Source organism: Uranotaenia lowii, chromosome 2 (genome assembly GCF_029784155.1).
Source record: "Uranotaenia lowii strain MFRU-FL chromosome 2, ASM2978415v1, whole genome shotgun sequence".
Taxonomy (NCBI): Eukaryota; Metazoa; Arthropoda; class Insecta; order Diptera; family Culicidae; genus Uranotaenia; species Uranotaenia lowii.
In genome coordinates, this window is record NC_073692.1 from 273,228,189 (window position 1) to 273,253,865 (window position 25,677).

A 25,677-nucleotide genomic window follows, 5' to 3' on the forward strand; every position below is an offset into this window, starting at 1 on the left:
TTGTTGCTCAAATTTTTCTGACAGCAGATTTGAATTCCTAAAAAAATGTTACATAACATAAGATAAATATTTTTTCGCTTCCTTAAACCTACGGCTTAGATTTTTTTTTGTGTTTTGGGGCCAAATTTTCCCATTGTGCAATGCAAGAAAATTGCATTAAAGATATATCGTTGTTCGGTATTAATCCTCTACTGCATACGAGCCCATGTATATCATCGACTTTTTTCACATTTTAGCTTAATTCAGTTATGATAAGAAATTAACCAAGTTGACAGCCTCAAAAATTCCCCAAAAACCGAAAAGAAACTTTAAATAGCTCATATCGTTCTTTGCACTTTTTAAATAATTAAAACTATTCACCCATTTTTTTTACAAAAATTGCTTGGTTAGAGGCCTAGTAAAGTTATTTCCATTGACATTTTTTTCTCAACGGACTCATAGTCCATGTAGAGGATTTAAAGCCGCCAACTGTGGCCTTGTGGATAGCGTTAAAGTCTTCTAAGCCAGAGGACATAAGATCGAGTCTCGGTCACGGCATACATCGTACTCTTTCTGTGGGCTGGTGATGTTAGAATTAGTAAAATATCAGCCTTTATATCCTTGAAAGATGTACGCTAAGAACTTAGAAACTTAGAAGTTAGAACGCTTGTACCTACGTTTAATTAGATTTCTGCAAAAATAAAAACATAAAGATTCACTGAGATCCTATATGTATGTGTGTGTTCGTTTAGAAATGGTTGATCTATTATTTAAAAAAAACATATTTTTATGGAACGTTATACCTCAGAAACGATCATATTTCGACAAAAACTTAAGAACTTAATTACTATCATTGAAAAACTCTTATCAAAACTGGTGATTTTACAATCCCTTTTACGTCATATCAGAAAAACTAGAGGCCTCAGACAATATCTTACTCTTAGTTTGAATTCTGTCAAACATAAAAAAATGGTATATCTTACACTTGAGCATCAGTTGAGTTTCTAAACGATCTGGGTGTAATTTTTTGTAGTTTTGTGCACTAAATTGCACTATAATGCACTAAATAAGCCAAAGGTGTCTTTTCTCCCACGTTAGATTATCAAATGCATTTTTTTTTCTTGTCTCTTGACCTCATCAATTCAGCAGGGGTCCTAGAATTTACCCTTTTTTAATGACATAGTTTCAGGTTATCAAACTTTCATCAATAGTGTCGTATTGACATTCTAGTTCAGGGGATGGTTGATGAATTTAATTGACCCTAATTTTGTTAATATGTGAGCTACTTGACCAAAAGGCATGTAGATATTTCTTGTCAGCTGAAGAGAACTGTTGCAGCTGTTAAAAATCATGTGCAAAACTTACTAAACCAAAATAAAACATGTGTGGTACAGATACGTGATGTACGGTATAATTTTATGGATACGGTTTCCAATCCTCGATTCGTCGTTTTAGATAGTAGTTAATACCTGCTCCGTTCGTTTTGCGGCGCTTTGATTTGAGTCGAAAATTACATTGACATTGACTGGCAAACTCTCGTTCACACAACCACACATCCGAATGAATGGTGCAACCCGCGCGATATATGGAGAAGACGCACATGCGGAGGAGGAACTGAAATGAATTGTAACTTTTTGTTTTTGCCTTCGCAAAGAATCTAAATTACCTGCCTCTTTGGTCGAAGCATAACGTCTACCATATGTACGTATCCTACCTACCTACTTCTTCATGTGACCATGTCATGCTTTCAGCCGTGTTTTTTCGTGAAGTGGGTTAAATGAAGCCGTCTGGTTGTTGGGAATAAAAATACGACTTGATGAACAGAAAAAAATGAGTTCCGTTGAAAGCCAAAAGACATTATGATCTTGTGAGTTTAGCATATCTACATCGATAATAAATTGGGGGTTATTGGAGGGATATCTGATGAAGTGTTTAGTTTGGAACTTTGACCTTTATACACCAAACCTAGCTAGAAAGGGTTATTACGTGTAGAGAAATAAAAAATATAAAGCAAATTACATTTAAATTGCAAAATTATATATTTTTTTCGAAAATTGCCTTTTGTTTTTCGAGCGTACAAGAATTTTAATGAGGAATGTTTGGTAAGCTTTAATCAACATATAAATAATGTCAATGTTTAAAGGCATTTTAGCTTGATAAGGGTAAAGCTGAAGGATCTAGTTTTTATTTAGTTTTACAAAATAAAAAAAAATTAAAATAAAATAAATAAATAAATAAGTTTTACACAATAATCCTGTCTTGTAATTTTCGGAATTTTATTTTGAAAATCAAACATATTTTTTAACACCAAACATTTTTCTAGACTTTCAGCACTTTTTGTTGACCATAAGTATGTAATTTCAGTTTTCATTCTCTTATTGAAAAGCTCTTGTAAAAATCTAGTTTTCGACAGCCTTTTTTAATTTTCGACTTGTTTTTGATAGTCATGTTAAAATGGAATAACCTACCAATAAATAGTTCCAAGAATTTCCTCTGTTGAAATAATTCAATTTATTTCCAACAAAACTGCTTTAACTTGAAGGAATGTGAAAAGTTTTCTGAATAAGAAGCCTTATGAAATCCGATTTCCATTGCTTTTAAGGACGTGAAAGACCTCAAAGGTTGAAGCGTCAATAAACTAAAAAAATCGACTGCACGACTTTTCGTTTCATAGAATTTATGAATCTTGGTAATTTTTCTCGAATTTAGCCGATCGGATGTCAGATTTCCCACAATCGACCGTGCACATTCATCTCGGAGAAAGCTTCTTAAAAATGTCACGACCTGAAAACTCATCCTTCATGGAACAGAGAAACCATTAACATTTTGAATTTTCTTAGCCTCATCTTTGCCGCATTAAGGCTCAGAATTGTTGGGCATGTGCACAAGGGGGCAAAAAACTATTTTTTATTAGGTATTAAATTTAATTTTGACAAATTATTTGACTAAATTCCGGAAACCATGGCTACATAAGCTGCAATTCTTATGTCGAAAATTATATTTTATGGATGTAATTTTTCAGCGCTAATTTGCGACAGATGAATAAAACTGTTTAAATTCGATTGAAGGTTAGACAAATGCGAAGCAGTTAAGCAAGAAATGATAATTTAGAGCATCATTAACACATTGGATTCACTTAAATTGTTATTTACCAACATGTCCTACGTTAAGAAAAGAAAAATTGAAAAATTTTAACATGTAGGATTTGAACAACTTAGGAAAAAGATATGCCATTTTTCAATATGTTGTCGAAAATAAGCTGCTGTCTAAATCTAGAGGATTTATTATTTTTTAAATGGTAGTCCAAAAAGATTAAATATACATATAAAAACCTAATGACAAAAATGAGAAGATTTATAAAAAATGAAAAGATTACAATAATGACGAATATCGTTATCGGAAGGAACTTTGGTCATTTTCGAATATTTTGGATGCGGATATTTAGGTTGCTTTTTTGTAACACATTTTTTTTTTAAATACTTAGGAAAGGAGTGTAAAGCATGACCGTTAGACTAGTTCATTTTTCGGCTTTTTTCGCAGATCGAATCCGGACTCATTCAAACATTTCTGCAAAATTTGAGATCTTTTGAACTTATAGTATCCCGACGACCTAGTTTTTTTATGTAGAGTATTAAAATTTTCAGATCTGTTTATTTACAGTACCGTTCATAATTGTATAGAAATTGGAAGTAAGCGCACTGCCACTTCGACTTTGAACTTCCATAACTTTTTACTCTGATGATATTTTTTGATCATTTTTTTTGCGTAAGATAGATCAACTATCACACTATTATAACACAAAATTTGAGCTTTCTGGAGTTTGTGTGGCCTGAGAAACAGTAATTCTACGAAAATCGGGCTTTTTGGACATTTCTCATTCAAACTGCAATATCTCTAAAACTACGCAACATTTTTTTATTGAAATTTTGCACAGTGATTGTTGAAATATGAAGCTAGCATGTCTGAAGTTTATGAAAGATTCTATCGATGAGATCAAAAGTTACGCGAGGTGAAATATTTCAGGCATGAACCTAGAAATGCGATTTCTATAGAATTTTGGACGATTCATGAGAACAATATCGTTTCCTCCACCAATCAGACAAAAAATGTCTGGCAAAAGCAATGAAGAAATGAAAACATGGAATAAATTATCCATTTGTGTTTTGAAATCAGAATCTCGCGATATTTTTGTGATTTTTCGGTTGAAATAGATTTACTGGTTGTTAAACAGAGAAAATGATTTTCCTATGGAAATATTCGTCCAAAATTCTATAGAAATCGCATTTCTAGGTTCATGCCTGAAAAATTGCACCTCGCGTAACTTTTGATCTCATCGATAGAATCTTTCGAAAATTTCAGACATGCTAGCTTCATATCTCAAAAATCACTGTGCAAAATTTCAATAAAAAATGTTGCGTAGTTTAAGAGATATTGCAGTTTGAATGAGAAAAGTCCAAAAAGCCCGATTTTCGTAGAATTACTGTTTCTTAGGCCACACAAACTCCAGAAAGCTCAAATTTTGTGTTATAATAGTGTGATAGTTGATCTATCTTACGCAAAAAAAAAATTATCAATAAATATCATCAGAGTAAAAAGTTATGGAAGTTCAAAGTCGAAGTGACAGTGCGCTCACTTCCAATTTCTATACAATTATGAACGGTACTGTACATTCAAAATAAATTTTTGGCATAAATTTGATCAGGATTACCTGAAGTAAAGAGCATGCATGGAATTTTATTATGAAAAAATGTTTCCTGCTTTTCTTGAAAAATATTAGTAAGCACTTTGAGCTAAGTTAGTGTGAGGACTTTCATGAACAAATATTTCAGACTAGGACACAAATTTGACTTTCTCCTTAAATTGAAACCCAAATTTTAAACAATTCACCTGGATATCAAAACTAAACATCTTGTCAAATAGCTTTCATACTTTTTGATTAATTTTGAAGGTTTTCATACTTTTTACTGTTAATCCAAAAAAAATTTCAACCTTTGGTTGAATTGCATAAATTGGCATTTCAAGCGGCAAAGATTTTAGTTAAATTTGAGTTTACACACATTTTTAAGCAGAAATTCAAGATTGATAAATCTTATCTTTCATTTTTTTCCATCCAAAGGAAAAAAAACATTACAAAATATTAACATCAACTTTGTTTTCAACAATTTTGTAGTGCTTGATTTCAACGTAAATTAATTATTTGAATATTTTTTCTCGATTCACTTTCAGTTGACTGACAAGGTTTATATTCTACAGTTTTTGTTTGCACATTTTTAATTTTGTTTGCTTCAAGTTTTGCATAAATTTGAATCAAAAATGAAAAAAAAAAATTCGTTGAGTTTTGCATTTTTGGCTTTCCCCTGAAATTAATTTCTTATATTCATGAAAAAAGCCCTTTAGTGCTGATCGTGTCAGGGCAGAATATATTGCAGTGGCTTGAAATGCTTAAAATAGTTTTCTTCATCAATTTGCCTAGATTTTGAACATATTTAAAGTGCAGAATGTTACATTGCCCAAAGTATGAAATGAGTAACCAACGTTTTCAAGTTTAGCAGAGACCATCTTTTTCAAGATTAACCCAATGAAAACTTTTTCTTCAGGTAATCTTGATAAAATTTATGTGAAAGGTGGTTTTTAAATTGAAACTTTTAAACATTCTACAATCATGAACCAAGTCGTCAGGATACTATTTCTGGTACATGCAACGATGAGAAGTTTTATAACATTTCCCCGAAAAAAATAAATACACTAAATCGGTCTAATTTGCTCTCAAATCTTCCAGTCCAAAAAAGCTTTTTTCTGAATTATACATATTAAAATTTTTGGTAAATTGAGGGTAAAACGGCCATTACTAGATTTTCCAATACGTGCGGTGGCTCAAACAACCTTCATTCGACTTCTTGGAAGAAATCACACAAGAAAAATCTCATTTGGTTTGAAGTTTCAAGTCCGAACATACGATGTTCATCATTAATTAAAAATGCAGGGGAATTGAAGGTAAGAAAAACCATAACTCCATTTTCCGCTGCGTGCGGTGGTTCAATTACCTTCGTTCAATTTCTTTAAAAAAACACACAGGATAGCTCTCATTTGGTTCAAAATTTCCAAGTCTGAACATTCTTTTTCTGAACTTTATTTAAAACGTAGGGGAATTGAGGGTAAAAACAGCCAAAAATTCATTTCTCGAAGCGAGTGGTGGCTCAAACAGTCTTCATTCGATTTCTCGAACAGAAAATCAGACAAGATAGGTCTATTTTTGTTCAAAATTTTATAGCTCAAATCAGTGTTTTTACGGATTGTTTACAAAATATTGGAGACTAAAAAGACACTACATCTCTAATCAATTTTCCGGACATCCTCTCTGAAGGAAAGTATATTTTCTTCGATTTGGTTCATGTAGGAGAGAAGATATTAAATTCCTTCGTGGTTTATACACTTTTTCCCCAGTGGTAGAAATTCATATGAGCGTACAGATATTTTTGAGGTTTATCCTCATCAGGAAACTAATATATTTGATAGATTTCACACTTATGTTACTATGGCAAAACTCAATGAAATCCTCATTAGCTACATAAGTAAATTAGGGCGCGCTTTTGGGGTGGTAAATTCCTGTAAGCGCACTTATTTTTTTTTCATTAAGACTTAGTTATGGATGATTATGAGGAAAAATTATATGTTTATAAAAGTTACCCCGATGATCCAAGTAACCCCAGTTCACGGTCGTCCTTACTCATACATTTGAACTATGTACATGTGTTCATCAAACCGCTTGAATCAACTCTCGTGGTCCCGGCAACGATACAGGATTTGTCTATGTATCGTGTGACCAACATATTTTAAATAAGTCTTGGTGAATCTCGTTTTTAAGCTTTTTTTCCTCAGATTTAAGCTTTTTTTGCCTTGAGAGCATAGGAGATGAAAGCTCAAATCTGAAGAAAAAGCTTAAATCTGTCAAAAAAGGGGAAATCTGAGGGGAATTCTGAGAGATGTGCTCCACACGGTTTTAAAAGAATTGCCGGCTTCTGTCGCGGGAATGCGCTGTTAATTCACTGACACAATTGTACTACTACACTCACACGGTACTTTAAAAAGAATGCATATTACTCATATTACAATAATTTACAAAAATAGCAAAAAAATAATAATAAAAATTATTAAAGAAACATTACGAAATTATACATATCGGTATCGATTTTTGAAAAGAGCCTACACGCCCAGACCTTTTTTCTTAGAAAAACGCATTCTAAGTTTCAAAAAATAATCTCAATTTCCTATTTAAATGCATTCAATCATTTTCCTAAATAAGTCACTTAAATGCTTCCAAATCGACTCAATTTCACTACGCGATTGAAATATACAGCCTTTCTGTGATTATTACTTCAAAAAATTAGAAAATATAATTTCAAGCCTTTTCACTTTCTCATTCCCTTAGACCAAGCCCACCAACGGTTGCTCGAATCGAGTACATTCAGCAACATATCTATCAACCCATCATCGCACCAACAGTCGCTAACTTGATCCGAGAAATAGCATTCGAGTAGTAGGTTGTTACAAGATTCGTTTATGTAGCAACCCGGTAGCAACGCAGCCGGTCGTTGCCTTCAGAAAATAAACAAACACAGATACCAACCTGGATGGCAACAATGGGTGCGAAAATCAGTAAATAGATAAAAACGCAACCAATGAAACCATCTAAAATACCGACCTAAATAGCAACGCCCGGTGGGCTTGGTCTTAATTCGTCAAATTTGAGCGCCCTTTTGAGTTGCAGAATGACTGTTCGCCTTTTGGATCACTCATTGAAAAAGCAATATTGAAGCGAATTTCGGCTTGAAAGCGGCTCCAAATGAACTTTTTTGCACATAAGTACCTACTTTTAACCTTCTTATGATCACTGATTTGTGCGTCTGCTCGTCCTGGAAAATAAATTTCGAAAACTTCAATGCCCTTTTTCCATCCCGAAATGACAATTAATAAAAAAAATAATGTTCGTTAGCATTTACTATCTTAGATCAATAAGGTTAATTCAATTAACATTCGAAACAATCGGAATGTTGTCTTTTTTTTTAAAGTAAGTTCAACAAAATAAGGACTCGATGTCCCTATATATATTTTTTTATGTCAAAATTTGCATAATCGACGAAATTGATAAGAGGTTGAGCGATCCTTTATGAGCAATGATACACCTGTGCAACATACACGGACCCTTGAAATCAGCTTATGATTGTTTTACTGTTTTTTTTTTGTTTCATTAAAGAATACTTGCATGTTGATAGTTGCTCATGACGTTATCTTTTCTTAACAGGAAGACAAAAACGGAAACCCAGACAAAGCAACAACAAATTTAAAGTTTATTCCTCTTGAAGACAGTATGTATAATGGTTGAATTATGAAAGTTTACGTTTAGTACATCATTATATCAATCGTTTTAGTGCAGCATTTTACAGCTTCAATATAATTTCGTCCAAATGTAACGTCTGCTGGTTTGTGATCCAGGTGCATCAGTCGATTATTCGAAGGAGTGGAGAAAGTGCGATCTCCCATTCAGCGGAGATGCTAATAGGCCTCAGCACTTGTTGAGAAGTTTGTGCTGCAGTCAGGGTACTTGCATAATGTTTTGTTTTTCGACGATGTTATCCATATGCTCAGATGTAATCGATCATGAATGAATTCGCTTTTTCTATTGACAGTAAATTGACAATCATTGCATTTATCAACCTAATATCGAATGAAGTAATCTAACAAACTGCTTAAGATGTATAAAGCAAAACATCCAAAACAAATCTTTTGTCAGATACTATGGAAAATGTACAAACAACTACCCACAGGTTGTTTCAAACATAACACAATTGACGAGAAATTTTTTAAAAAAATTATTCTTCTCGTAATCGTAATTTGGATGTTGAAAATTTAAAAAAATCTAACAAAACTGGTCAAAACGCTGGAATGAAGTTCTTTGATTTACATATGTTTGTGCATCAAGGGAGGAAAATTATTCCAGAACAGATCGAAAAAGTTTGTCCAAGTGATATTCTCTACCAAAAAAAAACAGAAAAGACCAAATTACAATTGCCCCAGAATTCTTCATATTTTAATCTAGATCTAGGGCAAAATATAGGTTTTTTTACATATTTTAAACACTTTCGATAAAAATTTAAACTGCTCGAATCCGAAAAATCGAGCACCTTGACAACTTCAAAGCACGTTTCTCGAAGCTATCATGTGGCACCTACACCTTTCTCACCCCGAGCGTCTCAATGACGAAACAAAGTAATATTTTTTGTCGAATATTTCAAACCTAATCGATTTATTTTCTACTTGGTTCTTAGGTTATTAACTAATTAATTAACTACACTTTTCCAATATGGGAGTGTTAATTTTTCTGAATCTCAGCGTAGAGATAAGTTTTGAGAAGATTACCAACAAACAAGAACTCCTCCTTCCAATTTCCCATTTTCGCTCATTTAAATTAGTTACTATACAGTTGATACTTACTGCGTCGATTTCGGCAAATCCAAGTAAAAGCTTACACATTGGCTCCTTATTCGAGTGATTCTACTGTAAATACCGAGACTTATCGAGTTGACCGAGATTATCGATATTTCTGTTTTGAAGGTTTGCGTCTGAGCTTTATAACAGCTTTCACTAGTTGTCACTACGCGTCGCTTTCGACAGCTAGGGGACAAACAGTTTTCAGATTCTCTCAAAAGGTAGGAAATGTTATTGAGATTTTTTGAAGGATTTTTTTTCGAGGGATTAGGTACTTATTTAATGAACTCTTTAGTGCATCATGTTGTTTTAAAACAACAGTGAAAAAAGTCAACTTTTATGCATACCTTCTCCAATAACTCACATTTGATTGGAAAATCAGTATTTACAACATCCAGAGCTGATTTCCTGTAATCTTTAGCACAACTTCAGTGAAGGAATGATCCGTGAATATTAACGCATTTTCGAGATAAATTGAATTTAGTTAGTGTTGTTTTAAAACAACACTATGCATTAAAGAGTTATGTTTTTGTATTAAAAAAACTATAAAAACCACAGAATTCCTTTCGCTAGAAAGTACAATTTTAGAGACATTTTTCATCATACGTATTCCATTTTTTGGAAAGGTGTACGAGTTTTACAATTTTTTTTTCATTATGTATAATTGAAATTTTAATCACAAGAAATCATAACCAGTAACAACGAAATGGATATTTGAAAAAAATGTTCTGGTGTAAATTCAGGCGATTTGTTCATTCCGGCATCGATTTTAGGGTATTTGCCTTTCTGGTAAAAGTAATTCTAGACATTCGATTTTCAGAAAAATGGGATACAATTAATTTTTTAGCATCTCAAGTTAAACAAACTTTTGATTTTTTAAGTCTTATTCTAAAATTTCAATTTAGATTTTTTTTTTAAATCGGAAGATAAATTAAAATATCCTACAATTTAAAAAAGCTACCTTAATTCCTTGATTCACTTACACAAATTTAAAGGTTTTAAATTTTATGTATTGAACACCAGGAAATGGCGTGAGAAAATAAATTGTGTTGTAATAAAACACAATAAAGAATCAAAGAATTTAGTATTTTTATTTTATTTTTCCATATATAACATTATTTGCTGTTGATTACGAAGCACAAATGACACATTCCACCTTGACGTGAAATCGCTTTTCAGGACTTTTCTGCACTGTTATCATTCTAGAAGTCAACCAATTTACTTGAAAATGAAAAAAATTGTAGCAAACGGTCGCAAATTGAATTTCCTTCAAAATGAATATAATTTGATCATTTCAAAATTTAAGTTGTTTTTGTTGTGATTGATTACTTTTGTGACGTGAATTCACGCTAGAATTAACCATTTCTGACTTCAGTACATACATCTTTGATTTCCTGTTCTCTCTGTGGAAATAGAATATTGGTGTCTTCAAATGAGTTTTTAAAAAAAATTAATTCACTCATTCGCGCTGTTGTAACTCAGCTAGATTCCAACCGATTTCTACAAATTTTAAAGTTTAAGTATCGTCTTATCGTTTTTAAAGAAAATCTATTTTTTTAAATATAAAAAATGTCAGAGTTTTTCGTAAAATTAAAAACTTCCCTGTTTTTGTGACGTGAATTTACTCAAATACGCAGTTTTTTTTGCTTTTCAAACCAACTACATTGCATATAAACAAATTCTTTTTTCTACAAAATAAGGCTGTGTTTTTTGGCTTCTGAACGTACTAAAAATATTTCCAAAAAAAATCATCCATATATTAAAATTAATGATTTTGTAAAAGTTGTTGAAAACACCACTTTTTCCAACAAAAAAACTGATTTTCAAAATCATCTAAAACATGTGTAAAAAAACATTTTCTCTTTTTTCCGTTGGTTTCAAAATAATAGACAATTTTGAGATTTTTTGATACTCGAACTTTTGAGCGGTACAAGCGCGTGGAATGTGTCTAATGCTTTTGAAAACTTTGAATTTTTTTCAATTAATAACACTAAATTTCTCCCAAGAAAATTATCTAAAAAATAATTATTTAAAATTTTTTAGTGTATTTTATTAACGAATAAAGCCGGAACAAATATCAGTTTCTTCTTTTGTCACAACCCCCCTCGAAATTTCAAAAAAAAAACGATGGGGGGAATAAATAAAGTTTGATGTATTTTATGAAAACATTGAAAAATTTATCAAATATTCGAAAGATTACAAGAGCAAAAACCAGATTGTGGAAGATGGGAGTTTTATCACCTTGTGTTTTCTTGATTTTATGAATTTTTCGATACAAAATTACTTGATTTATGGGTTTTGGCAATGATATAGTATGCAATTATGTTGCATACAATCTTTCGTACAATTTATTCCAATTTATTTGTTTTTCGCATTATTTTTTATTATCCACCCCTTGCGATGTTCCAACTCCAAGTGACAAAAGAAGGATTTGAAATTGGTTCCGACCTAATTGGATTTTTTTTAAAATTACACTATTCAACAAAATACGATTTTTTCCGAAGTGCCAAAAATTTAAGAGCTTATATTGGATCACTGATTGAGATGACTTATGAAAATTGGTAAAAATTCATCAAATTTTGTGCACTTTTCTGTGCCATGGAACAATGGAACATCACAAACGTTTAGAAAATAAAGATTTTAATTCCATCTAGAAGTTTTCTTTTTGTCATTTTTTTCCCAATTCTGAAAAATACGAGAAATTTGACAAAATTTCTATGAAAATTTTAAGATAGTGGAATTTTTCAAAGTAACGTTGCCAAAATTATTCCCGCACGAGCTATTTCCTCTAAAAACCTAACAAAACCCGGGCACTCAACATCAAAATTGAATTATTTAAAATCCGGGCAAATGTCGTGAAACTCAGAAATAAATCCAGAAGAAAACAGTTAAAGCATTTTTTTCGTTGAAACATGTCAGTAGATTTTAATTCGTATTTTAGGCTATTAAATGACCGTCCATGAAAAAAAAAACTTTTTCAACAAAATCTGTGCAACCGGTTCGGACAGGATTTTTTTTTCATAAATTTGGTTCAAAATATCCGGGCAAGTCCTGGTAAAATCGGAAAGCTTATTTCAAAGCATAAGTCAAATCGGTTTGCAGTCTTCAAAACAGATTTATATGAATTAAGTTCTTTTATATCAAATTCTCTGAGACTTGAATGAGGTCAGATATAGTTGTAGTTTTACTTATAAAAATTAATGAAAATTGTAGAAATGAATTGTTTGAATCGATATATTTCTGAAATAAGAATATCAAGGAAAAATCTGAATCCTTGATTGAATGTAGGATACCGTAAAACGGGGTAACATTGGTCACCGGGGTAACTTTGACCATCGTGATATTTTTTCCACATAATCATCAATAACTAAACCTAAAGTTAAAATATCTGAAAACTTTTTTCTACGTTTAAAAAACTTTAAATTGAGTTTCAAATAGGGAAAAACTTGTTTTTTTTTGAAGATTTCAAATGTAGTAAAAATGTTATTTGAAAATCTTGAAATATCTATTTTTTCGAAGGCTCGCGAACGAACAGCCATCCTAATGAAATCAAAGCGTTTAGAAGCAGCAGGTTGATATGTGTGAGAGTTCAACTTTTTTCTTAGTAATTGTATACTTTTGGTGTAGTTTTTGTTTTTTGTATTTTGAGGTAAATTTTTAATTTATAAAATATAGGGACATTTTCCAAGAGTAAGTCAGTCTAGGACAAGAGGTTAGAAGCCCTATCAAATGGTTAAGTTTGAAGGAAAAACTTAAAGAGGAATAGTGCGGAGTCTAGGGAATTTAATGGAGGCAAAATTCCCTTTTTTTTTGGTATTTAGTTAAAATTTTATAAGTAGGTAATGTTGAAAAATACAGCCCCTTAATTTATGCTCCATCATTGTCCATCTTTCTATTTTAAATGTTGTTTGGTTTTAACACATTGAGGACCTCGATGCTGTTTTTTTGGACGGCGAAGAAATCTAAACCAAGAAACGCCGAAATTCAGCATTGTATATCTCAGAATTCACTGGACCAAAAGTTACAAAGTTAATATCCTTGAGCCACCGAAATTTTTGTGTTCCATTTTGTAGAGTTTCATGATTAATTTAATATCATTTGAGTTTTTTTCCGAACTGCCTTAGCAATTGATAAACTAGCATTTGTAAATATAATGAAGGTGTTTTGAATCCTTCATGATCAAGAAAACTCATTAAAACCGTAAAAATAGAGACTAATCAATGTTACCCCAAAGCATCAAATTCTAAACAAAGACGAAATCGATTTTTAATTCAAATTTGAAGTAGGGAGTGCTCCTACTTTGGACCTAGAGCCTACTTTAGTCCTAAAATACCGAAATTTGTAAATAATTCATTTTGCTGGCATAAAATAAAGATATTCCTATGCACACAATGAACTCTTATTCTACCTGAACCCTACCATACCGTTTTTTGCCATTTAAAGTCTTTCTGATAAAATTTTCAACGTTTTCAAAAATGTACCTCCTCATCAGTGGTAAATCAGACAGCTCATTTAGTGGGGCGCGTATTGAGAAATTAGAGTATTTAAGGAAAATCACGATTTTTTACTGTCCAAGCCAAAGTTTAAAGGAAAATTACTTTCACTGTGAAGAATATGAATCAAACTACCTATTTTTAAAAAAAATTATTAAAATCAATGGAAAACTCGGAAAATTTGCAAAGGGTCCAAATATAGGAAACTTTCGACTTTGATGTTCCATGTTTAGACCTGACATCACCAAATCTTTGTATCAAAACCAACAAATCAACAATGGTACGAATTTTGAATTGGGGCATAATTCAAAACCAATCTATATATATAAAAATGAATTTCTGTCTGTCTGTCTGTCTTTCTGTCTGTCTGTCTGTCTGTCTGTCTGTCTGTTCCCTATAGACTCGAAAACTACTGAACCGATTTGCGTGAAACTTGGTAGATTGGGGTATTGGAGGCCGGGGAAGGTTCCTATAATGGTTTGGGACCCCTCCATATCCCTGGAAGGGGGGAGGGGGTCCCTCATATAAAAGTAATAAGTCTTCAAATCTCGAGAACTGATTAAGCAAATCAAACCAAACTTGGCATGGGTGGGTACTTGGGTACGAGGAATATTTCTAAGAATGTTTGGTATCCCTCCCTCCTTCCAGTGGGGAGATAGGAAGGGGGGAGGGGGCCCTCCTTACAATTTTTAACATAACTGGAGAACTACTCAAGCTAATGGAACAAAATTTGGCATGGGAGGGTAGTGGAATACGAGAAATGGTTTTATGGTTATTTCAGACCCCTCCCTCCTTCCGTTGGAGGTACAGGAAGGAGAGGGGGGCCTTTAACTTCTTTTTCATTGCATAACTTGAAAACTATTCGAGCAAAGGAATCCAAATTTGGCTAGGAAGGGTATTTGGGTACGATCAATAGTTCTGTGAATATTTGGTACCCCTCCCTTCTTTCAGTGAGGAGATAGAAAGGGGGGAAGGGGCTCCTTTACAGTTTTTAGCATAACTGGAAAAATAATCAAGCAAATGGAACCAAATTTGGTGTGGGAAAGTATTTGATTACGAGAAAAGTTTCTATGATATTTTGAGAACCCTCCGTTGTTGAAATCGGGAGATCTTAAGGGAGGAGGGTGCACTCATACAATTTTTACAGAACTCGGCAACTTACTCAGCAAAAGCAACGAAATTTGGCTTGGAGGGGTATTTGAGCACAAGGAATGTTTCTGTGCATATATGTAACTACTGCCTCCTTCCAGTTGCGTGATGGGAGGGACAGAGGGAGGCTCCTTTAAAATTTATCGCATAACTCAAGAACTAATCAAGCAAATGGAAACAACTTTGGCATGGGAGAGCATTTGGATAAGTAAAATGATTATTTGCTTATTTGAGACTTCTTTTCTCCTTCAATTGGGGATACAGTTAGAGAAGACGGAAGCTCACATACGATTGTTTTGCATAAACCAAGAACTTATGAAACAAATGGAACCAATATGACACGAGAACAATCATACAATTGAGCAAATAGAACAGAATTGGGCATTGGGCATTTGAATACACGGAATGTTTGATCTTGATCCCCTCCTTCCAGGTAGAAAGAGGGGCTTTAATACTAATATTAAAGTACAACTCGACAACTAATAAAGCAAACGGAACCAAAGTTTTCATGAAAGGGTATTCGAGCCCAGTAAATATTTTTTTTCCAGTGCTTTAGCACCCCTTCCTTCAATTAGTTAAAAAATAAGAAGGAGGAAGAGGAGTCACTCATACAATTTTTTAAAGATAACTAATCGAGAAAATGGAACCAAATTTGCATGGGAGCATATTTGTGCACGGGAATTATTTCTTCGGTAGTTTGAGACCCCTTTTTTTTGCCAGAGTGGGGAGAGGGCCACTCATTCTATCGAATAACTCGCAAATTTATCTAGAATGGAGCCATATAAGACATGTGATCGTATTTGTATACTGGAAGTGTTTTTCAGATGTTAGAAGACCCCTCCTTTCTTCCATCAGAGATGTAGGATTAGGGGATGGGGTCACTCTCACAATTTGTTTAATAATTCGAGAACGAATAGGTAAAATAATGCGATGTCATTTTGTTACAAAAATTGTTTCTAGGTTAGTTTGAACTCTCTCCACATTAAAAAGGTACAGTGAAGATTAAGTTATAGTCTTAAGAAACAAAGAAATTCAGAGTCATAAAAAAGATTAAAACACAGATAATTTTTTTAAGATTTCAAAATAAATAAAAGTTGTAATTTCATTTTAAAAAGGCTTTAAATAATTATGAAATTGAATTGAAAATTTTGTGCAACTCAATGAAAAGTTAAATAGCTAGGTACCACATAATTCAATAGTTTTTGGAAGGTGTAGCAAAGCACACCGGGTCAGCTAGTATTGAATATTTCTAACGTTTTTGCCAGCTTAACGCAAATGAACGACAAGTAAGTAAACACAATCAAGTTTTAGCTATCGTTCTGCTAATAGAGTTGACGAGGAATGAAAGTGTTTGTGATAATCATAACAGAAATTTTAGTTTTTTAAATATTTAAAAGCTGTAATACTATTTTATGATAGTAGTTGATTGAAGATTAGAATTTCAATAAATTTGTTTCCTTATTTTCGAAAAATGAAACTTTCATAGGAATTTTAGTTCTAGGTCCAATGAAAGGAACCGGTCCAGTACCAAAATAGGAACAGTAGGTTCAAAGTTGGAAATTTAAATCATTCATATCTTTGCAAATCTCTCAATAATGGCGAAACCAATGTTTAAAATTTTCATTGAAACTTGCATCATATCATAACTTATAAATGAACTTCCTGAAGGATTTAAATTTTCCGTCCATTCATGAGAAAAACATGATTATTTAAAATCCACCGCCTAATGGGTCCAAAGTAGGGCAACTAACCCTTGTCTTATAAATTTCTGCAACCATGTTTTACGTTCATAGGAGTCCAGTACAGGTTTTAAAAATATGAAACATGCTAAATTCCCCTTTACAGAAAAAAATAATCGAAAAATATAAAAAAAGAGATCAAACTTACCCCGTTTTATGGTAGTAAAAAGATTCAATGTCTTTTTTTAAGTTTTCATGTACCTACATAGATCAACTAGTTCATCAGTTATCAAAGATCGCTGTTACTCAAAACTGATCAATTTCAAAATTTCCATACGTCATAACACCATAACTAGAGGAGATAGAGAAAATCTAACGAATGTTTTAAATTCAGGACGCCAAAAACTTTCCAAATTAGTTATTTAAACATAGGCACCAAAAATGCTGTTCCGTTGTGATATTATTCAAATTCAGTTTTAAGCTAAATTATTTGTAAATGGAAATCAAATATCAAAACAGCGAACTCGATGATGGGAACTTTTATTTTTAGGTGGTGCATGTACGTGGTATATCTCGGCAATCACTGAATCAAATTCTACAATTTTAGTATTTTGATGAAATAGAAGTTTCGTGCTTCATGTTCTGGAATAGTGTTTCAATTCACAATTCATAGTTTCTGAGTTTTCCAGGTTTGAAAATCAAAAAACGAAATTCTATGTACCTACTTGTGCCACATCCTTGTGCATTTGAAATGTTTTTGTTTTGTTCAAATTGCAAATTCTAAAGCCCATATGTTTTAAATAACACATATTAAACAATACTGAGGAAATTTGGCTTTTACTTTGTACGAAATAGTTATTTGAAAGAATTTTCAATATGATTTACTAAAACTAAATTCCAGATCCATATATTTATGTCTCGAATGCGAGTATGATCCACTTAGGTATAGATATATCTATCACAGAGTTCCGAATGAATAATTTAAGGATAGTGCCGTGCGTTAAACACTTTGGAGCATGTGTTTAAAAAAACATTCCTAAGCTACGATTAATAAACGAACGACCAGCAAAATTGCTCAGATGCATAAAAGCTTCAACATTGCGAATACTGAAACATTGTACCTACTAACTTTAATGTGTTTTTCAAACAAACAATTGGCTGTGATATTGATTCGACCGTTTTGCTTCCCATTTCTCTCCAGGACGAGGTGCTGGCAATAACCGAGAAGGTGATTCTGCGGGCGGACGATCTCCTGACCTGGCTCAGCGGGGACCTCGAATGGAACTGGGGTCTTCGGACGGCCTACAACGAGCACAGTGCCAAAGATGCCATGACCGCGACCTTGTTCCTCAACAAACACCTGGCGCTGGATTTCGCCGACGTAGACAAGGAGAAACACACAGGTTGGTTGTTTGGCGGTGGGGTGGTTTATTTATTTTATTTTTAACGGCTCATCTAGTCTCGGTTGCATGAAAAAAAAAAACAAATCTACAGTATTTTGCCTGAATTAAATCGATGGCACTTGTCCGAACTGTCGAAACCTATTGGCAACAGTAACAAATTGTTTGAAGGGTCATTTCCACGAAACTGATTTGCCATCGAGCGTTTTTCAGTTCAAATTTCGCAGCAAACTTTTTCGCGATGATGGCAGTCACGTCTGTGGAAATCGAAAAAATAAAGAAACACGACGGAAAAGTCGAGACATGTGAGATGTTTTGGAAATATTGATCATTACTATAAATAACTGAACGCCAAGAGCATCTCTTCGCTATCAGCAAGAATTGTTTGGCTGTCTGTTATTTTGCGCTAAACATTTTGTTTAGTCTATAAAAAAGATAAATCGTAGATCAACTTACGTTTGAAGATGGATGATGTTTCTCGGTGATCGGCATTTCTGGCTAGTTATACATTCGCACTGTTTTTTCATCAAAATGTCCTCCTGGAAAATCACCGTCACCTCGAATCGATCGCTAGTCAACCTTCTCTCCCCGACGGAATCGAAATAGGTCCTGTACCGAGGCACCGGAAGTGTGTGGCCGGAGTAGAAAATCGAGGCGTAACCCACGCTGGAAAAAGCTAACGTAAGCACCAGAAGCACTAGCAGTCTAGTTGAGCTGCATTCGCTGAATTTCGTTCGACCAGTCAAACCGGGCTGCGGCATCATTGTCGTTCTCTTTAAGAAGGTTAAACGCGTACTAAATCGAGCAAAAACAGCTCTAAGCTAATGCGCTGGTGGATAATCGCTTGCGCTTGCGAGTTTTCGGGCGGTCTCAAGCTTACTGATACAAGAGCTGTGTGGTCTGTGGGTTGAGTTCACTAGATGGCAATTGAGACTATGCTGCAAAATTTGTCGAAATTGTTCTATCTCCTCTAATTCAATCTTCTATCTTCTCTAATGGTTTTAGAGCTTGATAAGTTTGTGGATCGAGACCCAAGTAACACAGATTAAGCCAACTAGTATTAGAAAGTTTTAATATGGTTTTATTACGTGTGTTGATTTTGAGTCAAAATAAAAAAAAAACATATATATAGGGTAACGGACTTATTTTGGACCAGCGGACCTATTTTGGACCACCTTGTCTAGCGCTCTTATAAAGCAACTAATTATGAAAAAAACTTTGCATTACATTAAGTGTTCGGGCTCCTACAATATTTGTTAAAAAATTTCATGAATAGTTGCTTTATAAGAGAGCTAGACGACGTGGTCCAAAATAGGTCCGCTGGTCCAAAATAATTTCCGTTACTTTATATAAAATGTTTTGTAAACTTCAAATTACCAGAAGTGGTATGAATATGAGTGAAAGGGCTCAAATAGTAGAAATACTGAAAATATCATGAAACCTTCACAATATGGTTATTAGGTGAAAGTACTATACGTGTATTTCGTTGTCCGTCGCCATCTTAAATTCCAAGATGGCGGCTACCACTCAGCTTAAAAATACTGTAGATTTCTTGAAAATGCATAAAAACCTTACAATATGGGTATTAGTTGAAAGAGATCCACCAGTAAAAGTCGAATTTGACGCCATCTTGAAATCCAACATGGTAGCTTTTGCTTAACTTTAAATGCTGTAAATGATAAAAATCGCATTCAACCGCCATTATATGGGTATTTTGTAAAAGGGCTAAACAAGAAGAAGTCGAATTTTTCCTTTCCGACGCCATCTTGAAATCCATCATTCATCCATCAACATGGATTTTCGGCAAGCAATGGAGAATCCATAAAAACCCGATAGCTCTGCGACCCTTCTCTTCAAATATAAGTACACCTACGGAAAAAATGGCAGCATGGTTGGTTGAAGAAATGAAAAAGTACCATGTGAAGCATGGCAAGAGTGTAAAAAATTCAGTGGAACTGGTCGAGCGCCTAAAAAGATTTAAAGTGCGTCGAGGCGAAATATTAGTTTCCTTCGATGTTTCCGCACTTTTCCCCAGTGTATCAACCTCGGACGCCCTCAACAGCTTACGGGGGCACTTGGAACGTCGCCGGGTGCCCCCCAACGAAATAGATGCCTACCTGGCAGTTGCAGAAGTATGCATGAAGCAAAACTTCTTCTTATTTCGGGGTAAGTTTTTTAAACAAACCTTTGGCCTTAGCATGGGCAGCAAACCATCCCCATTTTTGGCTGAAGTTTTAATGAGCGACTTGGAAGCAGATTTGGAGAAAAATGAAAGACTTTTCCCACGTGTCTGGTGACGGTGCCCCAAAAAAGTACCGAAGTGATGCTACCACTTTCAGGCCAGAGAAGGAAGAGCCCCACAGAGTTAGCCTGCCGTTCCACCCGAAACAAACTAATGGGATAACAAAAATCCTCTCTCAACACGGTCTGAAAACAGCATACAAGAGCGGCAACACCCTTAAGGATCGGTTGGTCTCCTTGAAGGATAAGATTCCGCAGGATGAAAGATCTGGAATCTATGAAATTCCCTGTGAGAGTTGCCCAGCTGTTTACATTGGCCAAACTGCCGTTGGACGCATAATTGTCACATGTGACATTTCAACGTTTTTGACTTCTTTAAGCCAATCGTCATAATTTGATACGTATCATTGAAATTCTTAGTCGAAACATAAAGTTTATTCTAGAAATTTCAAGAAAAATTCAGAGTCAATTTGTCACACTGAGACGATTGGACGCATATTTGTCACACTCGAGAAATAAACGTATTATAACTTATCTGTGTTATAACTTCGGAACGTCAAAATAGATTTTCACCAAACTTGGCGTACGTGTCCTTAATAGTCTGGAGGGGATCACGGCGATACACGGAAAGGGAAGGGTCACTGTTTTCGCAACATCCCAGCATGTGTAAGGAAAACTCTGAAAACTGCTTCGGGTTCGTTGCTGGCGCTTAGAAGAGTGCATTCAAGCGTAACCCGCTTCACAACATTTGTCAAATTAGTATACCTCCGGCGCCGTGGAACTGTAGTCCACAATTGTCCAGGATGGCCATATGTGATTGTCGGTGGTTTAAGCAGACCATTTCTTTTTTGATTTTGCTTTGGGTTTTTGATTTTGACGCACCTCGCAAAATACCGGAGATGTCTGTTTTTTAATGTTTACAAACTATTCCGGAACTTCACTTGAAACGGAATAATTGTGCTCATCTGGTATCGCTTCTCTCACGGTTGTGACATTTTCAGCACGGCAGCTGACAATTAGTTAAAGAAATGTTGCTTCCTGTAAAGTAAGTTAGCTGCTGCAAATTGCTTTCCCGTGCCGTTGTATTGTTCTAAAGTTCTAACTAGAGATGTACCGAATATTCGATCGGCCGAATATTCGGAGCCGAATACCGCCAAAAAACCGTTAAGTCGAATATTCGGCTTATCGAATAGTTGAGCTAGTTTATTTTTTATTAAATTTATACAAGAACAGATTCGTCAAATTTTTTAACTGATGTTGAATAATTTATAAAATATCCAAAAGTAATGTTGCAGTAATGTTGCAGTTATACATTTTAGATGTATCCGTGTAATTTTCACTGTAGATTGCTTAATGCTTTGATTATCGTTTATTCCAAATAAACTTAATATATACAGTCTTGCCCATAAACCAAATGAAGAATTCGAGAAAAGTTAAATTTGACCAGAATGGTCACAATTTTTTTTTAACTTTCCAGATTATACCAGGGTTTATTAAGGTTATTTGCTAAATTAAATTTAAAAAAAATCTCTTTTCTTTTTTTTTTAAACTTTGTGTTACAAAACGATTTTTTAAAGTAAATTTATTAATTAGATACGATTTGAAAAGTGCTGTTATAATTCAATAAAAACCTTAAATTTTACATTATTTTATTTCTTTTTCTTCTTGTATTTTTGAGAATAATGTTTAGTTTCTGCTCAGATTTTCACTTTATTTACAAGTTTTTCAAAAAATCGTTCAAAACCGGCCGTGTGGATACGTGTCGTAGAAAGAATTGTATGCTTAAGGTTGAAAATTATCGTTCTTTTTGGCTACTTTTTTGATGACATCTAGCAAAAGTTAGACATCCATCTAATTCGATATAAAAAAAAAGAAATTTCAAATAGCTTGGCACCTGTTTTGACATGTTTTGTCCCAGATTTCACTGGAACCCAATCTTTTTTTGTGATAAACGTTCTAGATGCGACAAGTCATCTGAAGTCCTTTCAGCTAGTAATGGCATTTTGAAAATTGAAGAGACCTCTACTTAATAAAGATCTGATACATCTGGTGGGGAATAATCGACTCAAAAACATGAGAGGCATTCAGATGGCGAAAATAGAAGATTTCTTTTAGAAATAGAAGTAGAAAAAGAAGTATTTCTATTGAAAACTCAACAGAATATTTGACCAAATATTCGTTTGGACGAATAGTTGAAAAGGTCAATATTCGGTATTCGGCCGTTCGCCGAATACCACTATTCGGTACATCTCTAGTTCTAACCCATTAAAGACTTCATGTTTGTCACCAGATAATGTACGCTTTCAAATAACCCGATTCAAACCTGATTTTTTTCAATTTGAGCTTCCATTCACGAATAAAACACAAGAGCCACACACGAAATGCCAAACCAAACAACTACTGGGAAAATGTTTGGTGTGACAAGTATGCGTCTATTTTTCAACTTTTCATAGAATTTCGCGGCTTAATGTAACACAAGGATTTTCATTGAAAAATCTGTTCATTTTCGAAAAAAATGATCGAGGCTCATATAAGGAGTATACTTTATAGGTCTACGGCATTGAAGTCAACAAAACTTGCGAAACTGTGCGATAACAGCAAATTGTTTTCGTGAAACTTTGATTGCGTTTTTCTCGCTTTGCCTTTTTGTAACATGTGACAATTATGCTTCCAACGGCAGCAAACTCGTCGCAAATTTAAAGTTCGACTTAAAGAACATAGGAATGCTGTAGACAACAACAGGGTCAATGAATCCAGCGTTAGCCGCCCACGCAACGGAAATGGATCACTCCATAAACTGGGAAAAAGTGATCTATAGGAATGCCGGCTCGGCATAGAATCTTATACCGGTAACTCCACCTTCAAGGAAGTTCATTATTCGAGTAGAGTTTGATTTGTGGGTGTAGGTATTTCGAAACTGTGTGACACTCAAGAGCGGGTTAGAGTTAAGCATACTTCGAATAAGGAAAACCGGACCAGAATGTTAATAAATGGTTTCATAAAGAAAAAAAGGTTTACGTACATGAAAACTACACAATACTCAAAAAATCAACTAAAAATGCCACCTTTTCAAAAACGTTTAAGCCTTTAATCAAACATATTATAATCAACATTGGTAACTCTCAGCATGCTTCATATACTTCAGCAAGGACATGTATATCAGCACCACCTCCTGGAGAAAGTTCTTACTAGAAGGAAATTTCAAGCATTGAGGTACTGAGGAAACTCTGAACATTCTTTTCATCAACCGTGGGTTCGCGTCTTAACTACAAAAGTTCGTGTTTGAACTTGCATTTCTATGACCACGCAGAAAATTTTGTTTTTGTTTTATTTTCAACATAGGAATTTCAGCCTACTCCAACTTTTCTTCGTGTAGCAAAGTATGTTGCTATGGTTCTCATTTTGTGTTGTTTTTTGCCGAATGGAAAAAAGCTCCCGACTGACGGAGTATGCTAATAGATCTACAATTTGAGATTCTAATGTCATTTGAATTGGAACAATCATTGATGGAAATTTCACTTTTTGGACGATACTGAATATTTCATAAAAGAAATCATACGAAGGCAAAAATTTACTAAGTAAAGTGATCTTAAAATCTACTCTACAATATGATTTGAGATTTATTAATGGCCACATCATCATTATTATTATTATTATAATTATCTGGAACACGTTTGGTAAACGGAAATCAGCATTTCTCTAAAATTGAATAAATGGGTAAAGGAACAAATTCTTCGTGTAGAATTAGCTCTTTGTAATACTTTTCATTTAGGCACATCTGATTTTTTTAAAACTCCAAAACATGTTGAACTGATAAATCAAAATCATATTTTGAGTATAAAATTTATTAACGAAGTCAACTTACTTATCATGAAAGATATTATGAAAAAATAGTAGATATACTTGTGTTGTATTTAGTATAATTGTTAGATCGGGACACAAGGTTTTGGTGATAATGAGCTTAACAGTTTTCGCCCAGAAGCTTTCGAAATTTAGTCTAAGGCAACTTAGGTCTTCTCGATAGCATTTATTCATGTTCGTAAGAACTTTTCTCACATGGAGGCGCGTTTCATGTGTCCTTCAAGTTTCTGGGGAGTGAGGAATATTCCTACTATTATTATATTTGCTTTAATCCTGTGGTAGTTAGGACTAGTTGCTAATCTTAGCAATCGGGCAGATGAAAATTATTATTAATATGTCAGTCGAACCAAACAGTTGTTTAATAAACTTCTATTCAAGTTTTCATTCAAAAAGTACTTATTTATTTATCATTCCGGAGATCGTGAGTTTATCCCATCCTCGTCTCTCCTTTGAGGCATATCGTGGTTCGTGGATCTCGTTTAGTAATTCCGAAATGCTTGCAACAGAGAATCTTGCAGCTTGCTCACGAAGGGCATCCTGGTGAAACGGCAATGATATTACGCCCTCGAGAACGCGTTTGGTGGCCTGGCGTCGACAAAGATGCTAGAACATTTGTAAAAAGTTGCGAAGGTTGTCGTTTGGTTGGTCGGCCTTCTGCGCCGGAACCAATGAGGCGTAGAGTAATGCCAGATGAGCCTTGGGTCGACGTAGCTATGGATTTTCTTGGTCCCCTTCCCACCGGTGAATGTTTGTTGGTAATCGTGGACTATTATAGCCGTTATAAGAAAGTTTGCATTATGAGGAAAATCATTTCTGAGAAAACCATCAAGCAGCTTGAGTCAATTTTTGTGCGTTTGGGTTATCCCAGAACAATAACGCTCGATAACGGAAGACAGTTCGTGAGTACGGAATTTTCAAGTTATTTTCGGTCAAGAAATATTGTTTTGAACCATATATCCCCATATTGGCCGCAGGCGAACGGGGAAGTAGAACGACAAAATAGCTCTCTTCTAAAACGTCTGAAGATAAGCCAAGCTCTTAAACGCGACTTGAAGGACGATCTCCTTGAGTACCTCATGATGTACAACTCTACTCCTCATTCGACCACCGGCAAACCTCCTTCTCAAGTGTTACAAAACAGGATCATACGGAGTAAAATACCATCACTGAAAGACATCGAAACAGCTCCACCGAGGGACCCAGAAGCTGGCGATAGGGACCTCTTAATTAAACATCGAGGGAAAGAGCGCGAGGATGAACGCCGTCACGCAAAACCATCTGGAATACTGGAAGGCGATAAGGTAATTGTCCAAAATCTGTTACCAGGAAACAAACTCCAAACGACTTTTGCTCCCACCCGGTTCGTTGTGTTAAGAAGGAAAGGAAACC

General features: G+C 34.3%; 2 protein-coding genes across 2 annotated transcripts in view; one reads left to right on the forward strand and one right to left on the reverse strand.

Moving 5' to 3' along the window:
• Window positions 1-25,677, forward strand: part of LOC129742664 (uncharacterized) — a 52,463-nt gene that overhangs the window by 21,373 nt on the left and 5,413 nt on the right. Inside the window, exon 4 of the mRNA XM_055734592.1 lies at window positions 17,988-18,189. Within this exon, the coding sequence (XP_055590567.1) occupies window positions 17,988-18,189 (202 nt within the window). The remainder of the gene's footprint in view (window positions 1-17,987; window positions 18,190-25,677) is intronic.
• LOC129746406 (uncharacterized) lies at window positions 17,739-19,045 on the reverse strand. The gene is made up of 2 exons (XM_055740048.1): window positions 18,643-19,045; window positions 17,739-18,443 (listed from the first exon to the last, which is right to left on the reverse strand). Exons 1-2 carry the CDS (start codon window positions 18,948-18,950, stop codon window positions 18,401-18,403), a joined length of 351 nt encoding a protein of 116 aa, XP_055596023.1. The 5' UTR covers window positions 18,951-19,045; the 3' UTR covers window positions 17,739-18,400.

Excerpts from the sequence above, each read along its gene's own strand:
- LOC129746406 (XM_055740048.1), bottom strand. The coding sequence starts at position 18,950 with ATGATGCCGCAGCCCGGTTTGACTGGTCGAACGAAATTCAGCGAATGC. Across the intron at positions 18,444-18,642 it reads AACATCATCCATCTTCAAAC|ACGTGACTGCCATCATCGCG; the intron begins GTAAGTTGATCT and ends CGATTTCCACAG.